Below are 17,523 nucleotides of genomic sequence, written 5' to 3' on the forward strand. Positions count from 1 at the left end.
TGGGCTGCCAAGCGACTGGGTGGCAGGAGACTCCCACAGCCGCAAGCGATAGAGGGACCTGGAGCACAGGCAGTGCCTGGGGGTGGGGGCCCCAGACCTGCTGTGGGCCGATGGGCAGCAGGGGACCCCACAGCGCCCAGGCACTAAGAGCTGTTCCAGCCCCCCCAGTTTAACCCAAGCCGTAACAACGCCAGGGTTCGGTTCGAGGGGCCACCGGCCCCATCCCCGTGTCTAGCGGCAGGGCACAACGCTTAGTCCGCAGGTGGGTGGAAAAACACAGAGGGAACACTGGTCACCACTCACGGTTTTCTACTGAAACGTGTCCTCCCAGCTCATCTGGCTCCTAGTGACCTCTCCTTGCCGACCACACACACGGCTGTTCCCTGTACCCCGGCATTAGATCAACCCCCCTTGCAACGGCCGCAGGATGGAAAGGGAACGAGGCATCGCTACGCCGGCGACGCCCCCGCGTGTAGCTGCGCAGGGGCTGTTCCCCTCCCTCGGCGCAGTGCCTTGCCCTCGTCCGAACCACCTTCTACTCGAGTCCGAGAGCCTGGCGCCCTCGCTGGAGGCGGCGGGAAGGGGAGGGGAGGGATCCAAGAGCCATGCCCGGCCTGGCCAGCCAGGGGGGCACTTGGGTGCAGCTGTTTGTTTGGCAGGATGAAGAGGGTGCCGAAGGCAAACACATGGCTTCCAGCTCAGCGCCCACCGAGAAGCCCATGCCGTTGCCTTTGGCTGGCAGCTGGCCCACCCCAGTAACTCCTGCGCTGAAAGCTGGGAGCAGGGGCTGCAGGACACCAGGACGAGCCTTTGCACAAGGTTAGGGGTCAGGGCTTCGCTTTCCCGCTGCTCCACCACACAGGCCAGACAACGCAGAGCGGTAAAATGCCCCCTTTATTGACCACACTCACTCGCACACAGGCACCGCGGCGGCTGCACTCGGCGGGGACGGGCAGAGCCGGTGCAGAGACAGTGACATCTCCCTGCGGGAACACCTGGCAAATTGAAATGATTTAATATAAATACAAACCCAGTCAGCGGCGTCCCTTTCTGCATCCCGCCCTGCCCCCCGCAGGCACCGGGCCGCTGCCGGACTGCGCCAGAGCCGCTCTCAGAGCGCAGGGCCACTGTGGGACGATGGGGGGTGGGAAAGCGGCCTGGGATTGCAGAACAAGCGCCTTAGCTCAGCAGCGCTGCCCAAGGTGTTAACGTGGCCCGTGACACCCAGGAGCCGACGAAGCAAGGCTTGCACCGGGCTGCAGAATTCAGACGGCAGCAAGTCTGGACGCTGTAGAGTCTACTGGGCCCCTCCGGACAGTTTTAACAAACGTTCTGCTGTTAAACGAGCATCACCAACACCCTCCCGCAGAGACAAGATGCAGATGCCGGGGGAGGAGTTTCTAGAGCAGGCTTGCCCTGTGCAGAAGTCACCCCCCATAAGGGGCGAGTTCTCTCCCAGCATCCAGCCCCGGAAAACATCGGAACTAGGCCATCACGTGCCGGGCACAGCGGAACCATCAGCAGCCCAGCTGAGAAATGAGGACGCGGGAATTGATTTCATTGCTCAAGTAGAAACAGCAGCCCGCAGCCTGTGGGGATACACGCTCCTGAGCGCACACACTGCTAGAGGGCCAGAGGCAGCGTCTTGGCAAGGGAACCCGGCCCTCAAGGACCCTGGCTTCATTAACACTCGCTTCTGTTTCCTCCAGGGACTCCTACCCTGTGCGTTCCTGGTCGAGGAAGGGCGCTGGCTACGTCCAGTCACACGTCGCAGCATGCCACCAAGGGATGGGCTCTGCCCAACTAGATTACAGGAGGAAGAGCTCTCTTGCCTCCGCAGGGTCACAAAAATCAAGCGGCTTTTGGCTGGGCTGTCCCCTGGGAGTTGGGGAGCAGGACAGGTGCCCAGAAGAGGCAATTCCTGTGCTGGAAGCTGGGGGTGGGGCTACATTACACCACGACGAGCCTTTGCACAAGGTCAGTGTTCAGAGCTCTTTACACACTGCAAGCCTCAAATGCCATGGGGGGTAGGGCGGCCTCGTTACAGGCGGGGAAACTGAGGCATGAGCTGATGAAATGATTCGCCCCAGGCCACCGAGGGACTCAGAACCGGGGGAGTACCCAGACCCCAGTCCTGCCGGCAGACCTCAAGTGATAAAGCAGCAGGTGCTTTCAACTGGTCCCCGGCAGCTCGACCAGTATCACAACCAGAGTGTCTCCCGCACTCCCAACGGGCAAGCGGGTTTGTCACGTGCAGCCAGTGAACATGAGCTCCAAGGTCCGGCGTGGGCACGACCCCTTCCCGGCTCACGGTCCTGTCGTGGCTCCAGCATCCCACGGCCAAATTCCAACACGTCTTCACCCATCCGCTCCCAAGCGCCGAGGGGCGCCCGGTGGCATGATCTCCGAGGGCCCATCCAGGCAGCCCGGTACACGCTCAGACCGGGGCAGATCACGTGGAGCTGCCGGAGCCCATCGCCGGGTGAGGGGAATTCTGAGCTAGCTGCCTGGGGCTCTGGCCTTTTGCATCCGGTGCCAGGGCTTTTCATGGCCAGCAGCTAGCACACGGGAGGGGCAGGAGGGTCTCGCTTCTGCCCTCGGCGGGGAGCCAGCTGGGGTCTACCCCTTTCCTTCTGCCCCACCCGGGGGTCACAGTTGTAACCCAGAGAGGAGGAGGATACTCAGCATCCAAGGGAGAAATCAGAGGCCCGCTCCAGCCAGCTAGCTAGCTTGGGGGAGCCGGAGGGCCCTTCGGAGAAGGTGGGCTTCAAACCTGGCCTCTAAGCCAGTCGGGACCCCAAAGCCTGCCAGTCCCTCTGGCTCGCCCTCCCCACTTGCTTGCGGGAGAAAGATTGCAGTACGTGGGGACGGGCGGCGGTTTCCTGCCCTCGCGAGCGGTTCACGGGAGGCTCTCCGGCTAGCTGGCAGCAGCACCCGATCCCGGGCACCCGCGGCTCTCCCACCGAGCTGGGACGCAAGAGGCTCGGCAGGGACAGGGCCGCCCCTCGGGCGCGAGGCTCCAGCCCCGGCCCCTGGAAGAGCAGCTCTGCCCAAGAGCACAGCTCAACCCAGGGGGGGAGCAATGAGCAAACCTCTGGCCCTTCCCCTCCGGCAACCCCTCCCGGCCTCCAAAGGCTGCAGAGCAAAGACCGCTCAGCCTGCGGCCGGAAGCCCCAGGGAGCAGCCCCCCGCCCCCCGCCTGAGACTGCTGCACAGGTGCCAAGTTCTGGTCGCGAGCAGCCTCTTCCCACCCCCTCCGGCCTGCAAGACGGCAGCAGCCGAAGGAGCACGAGTCCCGCCAGCTGCCGGCCGCGCCCCCCGCTAGTCCCCTTTCGTTCTGCCCCGCCCCCTGAGGTAGGCCTCCCGGAAGAAGTGGCAGAAGAGCACCAGGTAGCTGAGGTACATGAGGGACGACCAGAAGATCTGGGCCCAGGAGGTGGAGCAGATGCCGTCCTGCATCCAGGAGTAGGCCATGCCGCTCACCACCGCGCCCATCACCATCTGCAGGATCTGGGCGGCGGTGATCCCCATGGCGAGGAGGCGGGGCACCCGGCAGCCGGCCGCCCGCACGGTGTAGTAGGAGTACATGACGGCGTGGACGCTGTAGTTCATGGTCATGAACCAGCCGCCGCCGGCGACCATGTCTTTGTAGGCGTACCAGGCGTACAGCAGCACCGTGACGTGGTGGTACCAGTGCAGGAAGAGGAGCCGCTGCTTCCGGAGGACGATGAACACCGTGTCACCTTGGGAGGGAGACGCCCCGGGTCAGACAAGGCAAAGCCACGGGGGCGCTCGGTGGTTCCCAGCCGGTGGGCCACGCCCCCTGGTGGGCCACGGCGGTACCGCAGGGGGTCCGTGGAAAGTAAGGGCTGGGCCCACTGCGGGCCTTGCTTTTCTTTTCCAGAGGGGGATCGGTGACAAGGCTTACAAGGCTGGGAACCACTGAGATAAACCATGGCACTAAATTAGGGGTAGGCAAAAGGGCCTCCCCGGGCCAGATCCGGCCTGCCAAGCGGGCTGATCCGGCCCGTGGAGGTCCTGCCGCTCCCCCGCCCCCAGGTCAATTGGGGCCTGAGGGCGGGGGAAGAGCACGAAAGTTCCTCCCGCCCTGCCAGGAGCTCCCAGCACTTCCAAGTGCCCCACGCTCCTTGCCGGGCGGGAGAAGACTCTGCGCTCTCCCTGCCCCCAGGCCACTTGCGGGGAGCACCCGAAGCCTCCTCCCGCCCTGTCCCTGCCCTGCAAGGAGCATGCAGCAGGGCGCCGCACAAGGAAGTGGCGTAGGTGCCTAATGGGAAGGGGGGGGACGCAAAGGGGCTCCCCCAGCCCCAGACCAATCATGGTCAGGGGGTGGGGTAGCCCAGAAGCATCCTGGCCCCGCCCCTTTCGATTTAGGCCCCTCCCCCTTCCGGGCGGTCCAGGAGCACTGCAAAAATGTTTGAAGTGGCCACCGGCCAAAAATTATTGCCGATCCCTGCACTAAATCCATCGTCTGGCTCCACCCAACCAGAACTTCTCTGCACCCAGGCTACAGGAGTCCAGTCCCACCCCGTGCCAAGCGCTGCAGTGCCAGACCCCTCAGGGCACGGCCGTGCACCCGCCCTTCTCCCTCCCCTTAGCGTCAGGGCTGGGCCTGAACCCTACTCGCCAGTCCTGGGCCTTCTCCCCACGGCCTAAGCGAGCGCGCTGGGGGACGGAGCTAGACGGAGGTCCCAGGACGGAGCCCCCGTCGCTCTGAGCTGCGGGGGCGCAGAACAAGGGGGAGCGCGGAGGCGGGCTGAGACGCAGCCCGTTCGCCCGCAGCGAGGGCAGCGTTCGTAACCGCGCGGCGCCGGGACACTCACCCAGCTCCGGGACTTTGCTGAGGACAAACATATAGGCCCAGAACTTGCTGACGGGGCCGTTGTAGAAGCCTTGGTCACACACCGAGCGCTTGAAGCCGCTGGTGGAGAGGACGAAGCCCATGTACCCCCAGGTCCTCAGGGTGCCGACGATGCTGCAAGAGAGTCACAGGACGGGATGACACCCCAGCCCGACGTCTCGCTCCAGAGAGCTCAGCCAACTCCGTCCCCTCTGGACGCCCGGCTCCCTAGCACAGCTCAGCCACTGGTCCCCAGGCAGCTCTGCCAACACCTTTCAGCTCAGAGCCTGCCCCGTGCAAGTCCCACTCTGGGTTTTATCGGGGCACGCCAGCAGTGAGCACCCACTCGAGGATATTCCGGTCCCCTCTCCCAGCACCCCTGGGCTGGAGTTCCAGCAGGTCGGGCCGGGCCCGGGCCTCACCGGATACAAAACACATCACTGGAGGGGGGCATCAGGGAGAGAGCTACCGGCTCAACTGGCTCATCTCATCCCTATGTGCAAAGGCCGTTCTGCAGGTGCGCTGGCGAAGCCAGGCCCGTGTGTCCATCCGGCTCACCGCAGTGGTTCTGATCCGACCGGAGATGGATGGCACCAGCTGGCCGGCTCGCTTTACAGACTGAGAAGCGATTGAACAGCTTGTGCTACAGGGCAAAGCCCAGCTGGGCTCGGAAAAATCCAGCCTGCCTCCTCCACCCCCAGACTAAAAATTCTGAATCAGAGACAACTTGACGGAGAAGAAGCTGAAATTCATCCCCTTGCTTAGCAGCTGCACTGGCTCCGCATGGCTGGCTTGTTTGGCTATGGATAGTGATTAGCAAGGACTTAAAGGTCTGCTGTAGGGTTAGTATTTCTAGCAGACAAGACACGTTTTACCCTGGTAGATACCTAGGCTAAGACAGAACGCCCTTCTCCTCCCCAACGCAGGCAAGACATCAAGAGGCTGACAACGGTAGTTAAACCCTCGTTTTTCCACTTCTCACAGAGCTTGTCTAAGCTACAGAAGCTGTTGACAGGACAGCTAAGCAAGTCCTGCACGTGGTTTAGCTGCAAATGCCGATGAATTGCCTTCAGCAGCATTTCAGAAACGGAACCCAGAGGGACGCAAATAATGGATTTTTCAGTTCAGTGGCCGAACCAAAGAGCAAAACCCAAATACACGGGTTTAGAATGAACCAAACGGAAAATGTTACCCTTTCTTGCAAAATGAGAAAAAAAAAAGTCAAGAAATTCATTCCTAGTCAAACAAAGCCTTTTGTTCAACCTGGACATTTTCATTAATTTATTGAGGGTGATTTTTACCCATCTGAAAAGCTTGGAAACAAATCTAGCCATATTGCAAAAAGAAACACAAAGTCAAACCCTTTCACTTCAGAAGAGTGAGAAGAGCCAACCATTTTGACTTAAAAATTTCTTTTTGTAAATCTGGTTAAAGCTCTCTGCTGAATTTGGTCCAGATTTGCAGATGGTTTCAGTTGCCCCCAAACTGTGTCTTTCAGCAAATAAACTATTCAATACAACAAGTGCAATGCAGCTCCTTCCCCAGCCCCACCCACAGAGGTGAAAGGCCAACACCACCCAATTATGGTAAATCTCCCACGGCTGCTCCTATTGAGCAAGCTGCGCCATTTGGAGGAGTCTTTGGGAAGAGCCGAGTGCACACAAAGCACTGGAGCTGTAGCACACTACAAAGGCAATTTTCCCCACCTTTGATATTCACATTTCCACATCAAATGCTATGAATGGGACACATCCAGCCTGACTCAATTGGTTTCATTAACACTAGTCCTATAATTGACAAGTAACTGCACCCTAGAGTCTGTAATTTCCACTCCAACGCATCTGAGGAAGTGGGTTTTACACACGAAAGCTCACGATCTAATATACGTGTTGGTCTCTGAGGAGCCACAGGACTGTGTGTTGTTTTTAAAGCTACAGACTAACACGGCTCCTCTCAGACCTGGAGCCGTAACTGCAGGCAGAGTAGGGGAGCTGCTAAATCGCACTGGTGTGATGACAGACAGCCTCTCGTGTGTGCATCAGGCTGGAAGCAGTTTGAGCTGGGGTCAGCAACTGTGGCTTCTCCCCTAGAACTGCTTTGTCAGAACATCACCTATGAAATACCAGCCGAGAGATAAGAGGCAGAGCACGGTATCTCAGCAACCCAGGGCTACAAACACCTTCAATACTTCGAAAGAGGCGCTCAGGTAGACTCACAAGCATAACAGTCATTCAAGCGGGGCTATGGCCTCACGGTGGTAGTGCATGCACTATCCGTGCGAGAGCTTGCACGTGCCAGGACACTGTATGGCAAGGTGTCATTCTAGCATCCCACATCTTCCCTTACCCTACACGGACCACGCAGGCCAGTGAGAATCCAGCATCACTCCCAGCAAGTGTCGCCCCCTCGTGCGTCAGCACCTTACACCGACTGAGCTCACGAGGACGACGGTCGCGCTCGGCAGCAAACAGGTGCTGAGCGGAGGGCGGGAAAACTGAAGGCTGTTGGCGGGGAGCCCTGAACTACAGAGCTAAGCTGTGGCTGAGTCACTCGGCAGGCGCACTGGAGTCCTACAGGAAGCCAGCGGAGCTGTTTATGGGCAGTTTATAGACTGTTTAAAGACAAAGAACTGAATCTTCGCACAGAGGCCTGCGATAGAAGATTTGTTATCTCGCTTTTACGACTTGTCCGTGGCGGGTACTTGACACATACCCCGCTGCTCCCAAAAGAAATCTGTGTGTGGCAGGACCCAGCTCGTCGGTGCCGTTTGGGGGCCAGCTTTTAGCCTCGCTGCTGGGGGAGCAAGCAGGAAGTTTGTCAGTTTCCCCGCGCACCTCCCCAGCAGCCAAGGAAGGGTACATAAGGACACCAGGCGTGGCCCTAGGCTAGCTGCCAGCAACTGGAACCCTAGGCGAACCCTGCAATCGGCTCTCCCGCCTCCAAACCCGGCCATGATATTACACTTGAATTTGGCGCCCCATTGAACTTGGCGCCCTAGGCCTGTATGGACGGGCTGCCCCTGAAGGACACCCTCCGCCAGCCGGCCAGAGAGGAGCTGGCCATCCCTCGCGTGTTCTCTTCCGGAGTCGGAGGCTCTTCTCCTCGAGATGCTCCCACGCCCGGGCCCAGGGGCCCTAGGAGAGGCCCACAGTCAGCGGCTGCCCAAGGCGTCTGAGTCGGTGGCGGCAAGGCAGCGCGAGACCCTGCACAGCACAGAGGCCTGCAGCCCGGCCACCACCCACCCCCGCCAGGGATGCAGCCCCAGCTCAGGCTGAGCGTTGCCGGGCGTCAGGGCCCCGAGGTGCCCACAGGCAGCCGCACACGAGCACCCGGCCTGCTCCTGGGCCGACCTGTCGGAGACAAGGGCCCGGCCTCCCCCGGGCGGCTGTGGTGGGAAAGGCACAGGATAGCCAGGCAGGGATTTGGGGGGCGGTAGCAGGACCCCTCCCCCCAGTTGCGGGGTCACTTCTGCAGGATTGGGACAGGGTGTGTGTGTGTTAAAATAAGGCCTGAATTTGAAGCCCCCTGGAGACTTTTCGGTGGCACCTTCCGGGTTGGCCTCCCCGGCTCCCTCGGGGGCCAGCCGGCACCGCGGGGCCCTGCGGCGGCCGGAGGAGACGCCGTGCTTACCTGAACAGGGCCAGGCTGAGCGACCACAGGACCAGGGGCGTGCGCAGGTCGTACCCTCGCCGCTGCTTCATGACACGCTGGCCGCCGAAGATCAGCAGCACGTACGCCACGGCGAAGGAGAAGGATTTGCGCCTGCGGGCGGGAAGAAGAGCTCTCAGGCAGGCCGGCCCCTGCGAGCACAGGCAGACGGGCCCTACCCAGCTCCGGGGCGGGTCGCTAGCCCGGACACGGGGAGTCTAGTGGCGCCCGGCACCCCGGGCAGCATCTGCTATTCCCTTCGCTCTCGGCACGAGGAGCAGGCCCAGCCCGTCAGCGGCGCCCTTGGCGAGGGAAGGAAAAGACAGGGGGGGGGCTCTTACATTATGGAGACGTTCGCAGAGCTGCCTGCCCCCGCGGAGCCCACGGCAGCACTGGAAGGGGGGGGCTGAACCTTGCAGCGGGCTTGGTTCAAGACAGCCCCGTGTCCTGCTGTGACCTGCGCTGGCCGTAGGGCCCCAGGCCTGGGACCCCCTTTCCGATACGCCCTTCGGAGGAGGCAGGCTGATGGAAAAGGCAGCCCTGACAATCCACCAGCCGGGGCGAAATCCACTCCCTGGACTGGCCGTTGGCGGAGGGTTAAATTGCCTTTAAAAGGTGCAAGAATCATCTCCCGGGGAAATTCGACTGTCACGAGCCCCTCACACACCCGACGCCGGCTCCTCAGCCCCGGCCCCGCAGAACCCAAGGCAGCCCCCTCCCTCCCCCCGGCTGCCCACATCACTGTGTTCTTAAATCCCCGAGTTCGGGGCCGAGGGCTAACACCACCTCTTGCTGCCCGTCACAGCCCTGGCCATAGGAAGCTGCACTTCCCCAGAGGGCAGCCGCAGAAAGCGCAGCCCGTGGGCTGGGCTCCAGCCACCCTAGGTCACACCCCTCCATCTGGGGCGAGAGCCAGAGCAACCGGGGCCCTCTCCAGCCGGCCTGCCTCTCCCTGAACCCAGGCCTCATGCTCTTTGCCTTCGCTAGCCGCCAGGGCCCCTCTGCCCAGCACTGTCCAGTGAGGGGCGTAAAGGGTTCACTGGTCACCTGGTGACCCCTCAACAGGTAATGCTTCCTGAGCCGGTTAAGCAGTAACAGGGAAGGACTGGAGCAGCTCCCCACCTGTTGGGGCAGAGGGCTAGTCCAGCCCCGCAGGGAGCCCACCGCAGACATGGGGTGCTCCGGCGGGGGGAAGCTGGGAGCCAGCAGTGCGGGGAGGGGGGCGGGGGCCCTAGCTCGGGATCCCATGTTAGCCGGTTAACCGGCTAACCACTAGGCACACCTAACATTTCCCTGGGATTTCCCATCCCTAGCTCCAGTTCACACTGCCGTGGCCGGCAGGCTGCCCGCCGTGCTGCTCTGGAGGTTTCAGAGCGACGTGCCCCACGAGGCTCCAGGGAACAGCAATCTCGTCTGAAATACGATCTGCAGTGTGCGAGCGTGAGGCCGGCACGCCCTGGTCAGGAATCCCCAGGCACCTTCCCTACGCCCCAAGAGCGTCTGCCCATCAACTGACATTCAAGTTACTGCTCCTGCCTTTCTGCCCGGACACCGGACTCCACGTTCAGCCCCACTCAGCCGAACAGACCAGGGTGATGGTCTCCGGCTGTGCCCTGGCAGACGGTACATGCCAGGACCAGAGTAGCAGGTGGCTTAGGGGTAGGCGCGGACCTGGCGGCTTTTCTGCCAGCTAGCCGTGTCGCAGGGCAGGGTCGTGGCGTAGCGGCAGCAACGTGCCACCTTCCCCCTGGCCCCCAAACAGGAGATTAACAGTCAGGCGAGAAAGGACCCTTGGGAGCTGATCTCCTGCACTTCACCGGGGGAGGCCTGGGTCGGCGGGTGCTCCTGGCCTGACGAGGCTTCGCTCTGGCCCGCACCCCCCGTCAGGCATGGCACGCTGAAGTGAGCGTCGGAGAGCCCCCAGCCCCGCAACAGGACAGCCCCCGCCTAGCCCCCAGTCCCTGCCCAGGCTGGCTTTGGGCCGGGCAGGATCCTGCAGCAGGAAGTGCCGAGGCACCCTGAAGAGACGCAGTCAGCTCAGCTGAGCTAAGCTCCCATGACAGCCGGTGTTTGCCAAAGGGGAGGCGGGCTGTTTGCTCGGCGTGAGGACAGGGTTAACCCTTCCTTCCTGCCGAGCCCGCCCTGGGGCGTGTGCGAGCAAGCGCGGCTCTGCTGCCAGGGCAAGAGGGGAGCCCAACGGCCGCATCACCCCCGGGGTCCTCCCACAAGCCCTCTGCTCTCGGGAGCCGTGTGTTCAGGAGCTGGGGGTCCCCGCTCCGCAGGGCTCTGACCCTCTCGGTTTGAACAGGGAAACTCCTCCAACGCGGCCCGGCTCTCCCTCCTGGCTGGCCGCTGCCCAGTCTCCTCCGAAGGGGGCTAGAAAGCAGCGTTACTCCCCCCGAAGCAGTGGCGGCCGCCAGAGCCCAGCTGATTGGGCGCTGCGCTCGGCCCCCCGCTCATTCGTAAAAGGAGGAAGATCCCAAACTGGCAATCTCACTGCCCTGCCCTCCCGGGCACACTGCAGAGTTGGGAGCAGGTGGGTGGCGGCTCCGCGGATCAGGGAGGCGAGGGACACGACGGGCGGTCCCAGCTCGGCCCCCCAGGCCCACCACCCAGTAAGAGCCGAGCTTACAAACCGCCGGCGCAGGGAGGCCATGGGGACACTGTGAAGGCAGAGCTGACTCTGGCTTACTTGCCAGGCTAAACCACAGAGTAGCCACCCCCCCGCAGGTTCTGCCCTGGCAGGAGCATCTCCGCAGCCAGGTTCCACCCCATTGCACGAGCCCCACGGGCCCGAGGGGTTTCCCTTCGCAGTGCACGCGCCCGAGGGCCCAGCTGGCCGGCGAGGAAAGCCCGAGTGGGACGAAGGTCACCTCTCCGCCACTTTCCAGGAAGGAGCCCAGCAGACGCCCCTGCCCGCCCTCCGCCTCGATAAGACACCCCAAGAGTAAACAGCTGCTCCCGGCCTGGCCCCGCTGGGCATGACTCAGCATCGCGCGGGTCTGTGCCCGCCCCCGCCCAACTCCTGCCATCGCGCAGGGCGGCCGGGCACGGACGGGGGCCCACGCTGGGCCGCAGCCGCCTGAGCGGGGCCGGGGCACGCGGGTGGCCGTACGCGGCGGGCGCCCCCGTCCCTGCACACAATCGCCTCCCCAGGGGCTGTGCCCATTGGCTCGTCTGCGTCACCCCCCCGCAGCACTGGGGCGCCAAGGCCGTCAAGCAGCGCTGAGGCCCACAATCCAGCAGACAATTCTCCTGCCTCATCCCAAGCCTCCAGCCGTTCCTATGGGCTTGCAGCCCCATGGGAGCCGGACCAGACACCCGGGCTGGGTTCTACCCAGCATGCACTGGGCCCGACGTGCCCAGAGAGGGGCGTGTCTGTGGTGAGTAACAGTGCACAGAAGGCAGGATCCCCTCGCACCAGGGCCAGAGGAGGAAAACGCCCCAATTGCGCAGGAAGCTCAAGTTACAGCCACCAAGCGGCAGCCGACACGACGCGGCCCACACGAGCACGGAGGGGTGTGGCCTGGTGACGCCAAGGCCCCTTGTGGCTGTGCATGAAACGCCCAAGTGCTCGGGGAGCCTCTGGACTAGCTCTCCACACACCCAGGCGAGAGCCTGGGTCCCCACGAGGCCAGAGCAACCAAGGACAAGCTGGAAGCACCACTGGCACCCTTCGAGAGATGGGAAACCGAGTCAGGGTAATCCACGTACTTGGGCACACCAAGCCTCCCCGTTCCGAGTCCAGTACTTGGACCACACGCCCATCGTTTCTGGTTCGGCAGCATGGCCCGGTCCCACGCAGAACTAGCCGCCAAGCCCAACACAGGCGCAGCCACCGGGACAGGGGCCTCCTTCCCCGTTGTACGGCCCAAGGCCCGGTTCCGACTCCATCCCCACTCTCAGGGCGGACGCCGTAGGGGTGGGATGGAGCAGGGCTGACGCCAATGTTGGGCGCCAGGGGTCACATCTATTGCACAGCTATGGCCAGCGGGGAGCTACGTTTATTTCTCTTCTCCAAGCCCCTGCCTCAGAAGCAGGGCGGCAGAGAGCTCAGGGAGAGCAGGCCAGCCTCTGTTCCAATGAGCCCACGCCTAGGCCTGAGCTGGGCAGGACACAGCCGCGTGAGCCATACGTAGCAAGTGCATGAAGGCTCCCAGGCCCTCATGCCGGGCTGACGCCAGGTAGAGAAGAGATGGACACACGTGAACAGGAGGGGGCTGGCGCAGTGGCCCTAGGGCTCTGCGGGCGTCACAGCTCGCAAACAAGGGGCGTTTGAGCCCGGAAGTTGGACAAACTTGGTGCATTGCGGTCAGGCTGGGGACATATCGAAAGGCCTCTGCTTCGCTCCACGCTCCTCCAGGTTCCCAGGCCAAGGGTGGAGCCATCCAGCTGCCAACATGCCAGTGAGCACTCTGGAGCCTCCCCCCAACGTGAAGCCTGCCTACCCCCTGCTATTTCTCACCCGATCCAGAGCCCAATGGCACTGCCAGGCAGCAGCACAGTGGCAAGAAGCAGCCCAGCTCGCCTGAGAAAAACCAAAGCAAGAGGAATAGTTATAGAAATGTAGCCCTGTTAGTCTGGCTTTAGAATGCTTAAATTCGACACTTTACACCTAAGTTTGAATAAAGACGCTAATTATCTTACCCATTACAAAGATAGCTTCCCCAATTATCACCTCTAATATCATTAGCTCACAGACATTTACCTCCCCACCCCGTTCTCCTTCTGTTCTGAAATTTGATTTGTCCTTTTCATGTGTTCATTTTTTTAATTGTATCCTTTGGTATATATGGTTGTGCCAATTTTCTTCCACTATTTGATCTGAGGAAGTGGGTCTGGCCCACGAAAGCTCATCACCTAATAAACCATCTTGTTAGTCTGCGAAGTGCTACACAGTCCTGTTTTTTGTTTCAAAGCAAGAGGGACCTGGCAAAAGCAGCCGGGAGTGTGCGCGGTGGGCAGCACGCCAGGGCTCCGAGGTGTTACCCACAACAGGTGCAGGAGCTGCCAGTGGTCGGCATGTGAATGCCAACAGAAGCCATTCCCCTCCACGCTGCTCTCCGGGTCTGCGAAAGGCAAGAGTCACTCGACCAGCACACAGCGAGTTCAAGGTCCAGCAACAGAAATTAACTCCCCGCCCATCCCCCACAAGCAGGGCCCCAAAGGACTTTGGAAAGGAAGAGGACTGGGCTGAGTTTAGATTGGATTTCAAAACGCTTGGTCTGAATCCTTCCCTCTATTCATTTCATCAGCTGGGCTTTGGGCTGGATTGCTCCCCCCTTCCAGGGTGTGTTTGTCATGGGACTAAGCCAGCCGAGGGTTCTGCTGGCAATCTTACCCATGCCTGGGAACTGAATAGCGTGCAGCGACAGCATCATTAACACCTATGACAACCGGCCCATTCATTCCATTCCGCACTCACAACAGTTCACCGCACAGTAATCAAGCGCGCTGGCCTGCTGCCGGGACACGCCTCTCCGAGAAAGTTACTTTCCGAGCCACTCCCAGCAACGGCCCGGCTCCTTCCAAACTGCTCTAAGCCACAAAGAAGCGACCTTTATTCCCGAGACCCGAGGCCGTGTCTCGCACCGTGTCAGGGCTGAGGAAGAGCCCGTGTGAGCATCAACAGAACTTAACCCGACAAAGAAGAGAACCTCACCCGACGTCGATGTCTCTCTTCCAGCCAGTCCTACTTCCACGCTTGGAACCGGGAATGCACAACAGCCGTCCCAATGGAAGCAGGGTGCAGCCTATTCTTTTACAATTACATGCCCAAGGCTCGCTGGGGTCACTCCTAGCTCAGGGGGGAAGCTGGAAGAGGGAGGGGTGTGTGCTGTGAGCATTTGTCCCCTCATCTCAGTGTGCACAAGAAGTGTCTATGACGGTCAATACAACACAGGTGTTTTCAGTTCTGGTCCCAGATCAGCTGGGGCTCAAGCCAAAACTGGACGCCCCCCACCTCCGCCCTTCGAGGGCTTCTAGTTTTGACAAATACCATGGCTCAGTGCAAATCTGAGCAGGCCAGGAAAAGGCGATTGGCTACCAGCCCAGACATACCAAGCGTGGGCAAATCAAATGCAGCCGCTGCCCGTCCTCTCACACGGCACGATCCCGGGGCTGCAGCTTTGCGTGTGGCTGAACCGGAGGCGCACGTGAAACATGCCTCCTACTCAAATTGCCCTGGGCATTCCAACTGCACAAGGGAACGAGTTTCCCCCTCAACCCACAACTCCTCCTCTGACTGTGCCCCGCGAGGCTAACGGCCCACAAGCGCTTCCTGGTACGAGGCCTGCCGGGCCAGACACAGGAGGGCACTTTGCGTTTTCAGCCTCAAGCAGGATGTGCTTGTCAGTCGGCGCGCCGGAGACGTGGCGAGACATCAGGTTGCAATTTTCCCTTAGGAAAGGGGCGAACACAACTTGACGACTCACCTCCGCCCCAGGGACAAAACCAGGGCACCGGGGCTCTCGCCAGACGCGCTGGGCAGCCTAAGCCGCACCACGCAGCGGAAGTCGCCGAGCACGCAGACCACTCGGGAACCCTGGCAAGAGGAACAGGGACTCGACGCAGAAGGAGAACGGTGCTGTGGGGCCACGTCCCCTCTCATGCACCATCTTCATCTCCCAGGACTGGCTAGTTTACATGGTGCCGGCCCTTCGAAATGCCACAGCCACCCAGTCCAACCTGCAGGCTCCCTACCGCCTCAGCGGACTAAGCCTTGGCTACGGCCACCGGGCCCAGGTGCATTTCACTGGAGAAGATCGGAGATCACAGACCTTTGAGAGCGCCTCAGTTAGCAGGCAAGACCTTGCGATTGTTGGTGTTCTACCTACAGCATCACCCGAGCGAGCACCTGACAAATCACACCAAGTAGGTCTCTCCAATTACAGTCCTACCTCCCCACTCCTAATTGTGACCTACGGCAGCCTCTGCTCTCCTGTTCCTGTCTAAGCCCCTACAAACAGGGCTCAGGCCTTCACACAGTGAGGGACTGTACCAGCTGGCTCTTTTAAAGCTATTTATAACTGTTCAGTTTCAAGCTGCCGCTATGCACCCGAAAAACGCCCCCTGTGCTCAGGGAATGCACATTTGCTTAAGGATATTTGAACACTAAGTAAGCCAGATGAGGCTTTATCATGAGCATTGCGACCTTGAAGGAGCTCTTCAGGGTACGTCTACAGAGGAATAAGAGACCCACAGTCCAGCCAGCTAACGCCGGACTAAAAGCAGCCGTGTAGACGTTCCTTGCACAATGTACGTTTGTGCCAAGGGAAGAAAGAGAGTTCAAACAAGAACGGCATATAAAGATGCTGCTCTCTAACATCTCCTTTGAGACGCAAAACAATTACACATTGAATCATGCTTTCTGAAACCTAGCAAGTGTTGGTTCATCTTGGACAATGGGTTTCACTATTCAAGCCAGCAGCATAAGAAGTTTAGTTCCCGGCTTGCAAAAGGCCCAGGGCTACGAAGGAGTTTAATATTCAACTTTCACCAGCAACAGTAACCTTACATTGGGACTGAGGTAAGCAGGATAGCTAACCTAGTTTTGTGTCACGGCCATTGCTCTATTGACCACGCACCATCTTCCAGGAGGCTACACGGATTTAGACTCTGTACCCGGCTTTGGAAGCAGGGGCACCTGGGGGACTGTGTGTGCTGCCCGGTCCCAAACGCCATCTCTGCAGCTCCCACCGGCTGGGACCTGCAGCCCATGGGTGGGGCTGGCAGAGCCACTGGCTGTGCCTGCAGGAGCAGGAGGAGGAGAGGGGACATGCTGCTGCATTAGGCAAGTGTCACCTGCATCCTGATCCCCAGCCCCCCTTGAACCTCTCAGTCCCAGGCCAGAGCACCCCAAGCCCCCCGCCCTGGCCCCACCCCAAAGCCCACACCCCAACCCCCAGTCTTGGGAGCGTTCACGGCTCGCCGCCCAGTTGCCCAAAATTTGCCCGCCCGGACCTCGCCTGACCCCCCTGCAGACCCGGCCTCGCACGGCCCATCGGAGCCAGGAGCAGAGAGCGCACCGGCAGCCCCGCGCACCAGCGCAGCTCCGGGCGCGCACCGCTCTGCCCGGGCTCCAGCTGTGCGGCGCGGCTCAGCTAGGTCCGGCACCAGCCCGGTTCGGCCCAGTGCAGCCCGGCACCAGCCCGGCACCAGCCCGGCCCCGGCCCGGTTCGGCCCAGTGCAGCCAGGCCCGGTTCGGCCCAGTGCAGCCAGGCCCGGTTCGGCCCAGTGCAGCCCGGCACCAGCCCGGCCCCGGCCCGGTTCGGCCCAGTGCAGCCCGGCCCGCTCACCAGTTGTCCCGCATCCACTGGAGAGCCTGCAGCTCGTCGAAGCGGCGCTCGAAGTCGAACTCGCGCGGGCGCGGCAGCGCGGACAGGTTGGCTCCCAGCAGCTCCATGGGGCCGGCCCTGCGGGAGCGGCGGCTTCAGTGCGGCCGGGCAGCGCCGAGCGGGGGACCCGCGGGACGGACCCGCCCCTCCTGCGGCCGGCAGCCAATCCCGCCGCCGGGGGCGCCCCCGCCCCGCCCGCCGCGTCATGACTGACAGGGGCCGCATAGCCCCCCCCCCGCCTTGCCCTCTGCAGCTGAGTGCTGCCCCCCAGTCTGCTGCTGCCCTTAACCCTCCCCCCCCGCCTTGCCCTCTGCAGCTGAGTGCTGCCCCCCAGTCTGCTGCTGCCCTTAACCCTCCCCCCCCGCCTTGCCCTCTGCAGCTGAGTGCTGCCCCCCAGTCTGCTGCTGCCCTTAACCCTCCCCCCCCGCCTTGCCCTCTGCAGCTGAGTGCTGCCCCCCAGTCTGCTGCTGCCCTTAACCCTCCCCACCCCGCTGCAGGGTCTCTGCCCTGACACAGGTGACTCCTCTCCAGCGGCTCTGCCCCTGCCCCTGCCCACTGCCCTTTGCCCAGCATCCCTGAACATGCCCTCCCTCCCCGAGGGCCTCTGACCCCATTTCCCCAGCCCTGGGCCTGCCCCCCATGCCCAGCACGCTGAGGGGACACTTACCTACAGGCACATTA

The 17,523-nt window shown here is 61.6% G+C and overlaps 1 protein-coding gene across 2 annotated transcripts; it reads right to left on the reverse strand.

Moving 5' to 3' along the window:
- Window positions 1–876: 876 nt before the first annotated feature.
- ELOVL3 (ELOVL fatty acid elongase 3) lies at window positions 877–17,046 on the reverse strand. 2 transcript variants are annotated; one of them, XM_075934529.2, is made up of 4 exons: window positions 16,804–17,023; window positions 8,489–8,620; window positions 4,842–4,993; window positions 877–3,743 (listed from the first exon to the last, which is right to left on the reverse strand). In XM_075934529.2, exons 1-4 carry the CDS (start codon window positions 16,908–16,910, stop codon window positions 3,322–3,324), a joined length of 813 nt encoding a protein of 270 aa, XP_075790644.2. In that variant the 5' UTR covers window positions 16,911–17,023; the 3' UTR covers window positions 877–3,321. The 2 variants fall into 2 exon arrangements, with proteins under 2 accessions (XP_075790644.2, XP_075790646.2); XM_075934531.2 differs by lacking the exon at window positions 8,489–8,620 and having other exon boundaries at window positions 16,804–17,046.
- Window positions 17,047–17,523: the final 477 nt, after the last annotated feature.

This window comes from Pelodiscus sinensis, chromosome 8 (assembly GCF_052426305.1).
Source record: "Pelodiscus sinensis isolate ZL-2025 chromosome 8, ASM5242630v1, whole genome shotgun sequence".
NCBI lineage: Eukaryota > Metazoa > Chordata > Testudines > Trionychidae > Pelodiscus > Pelodiscus sinensis.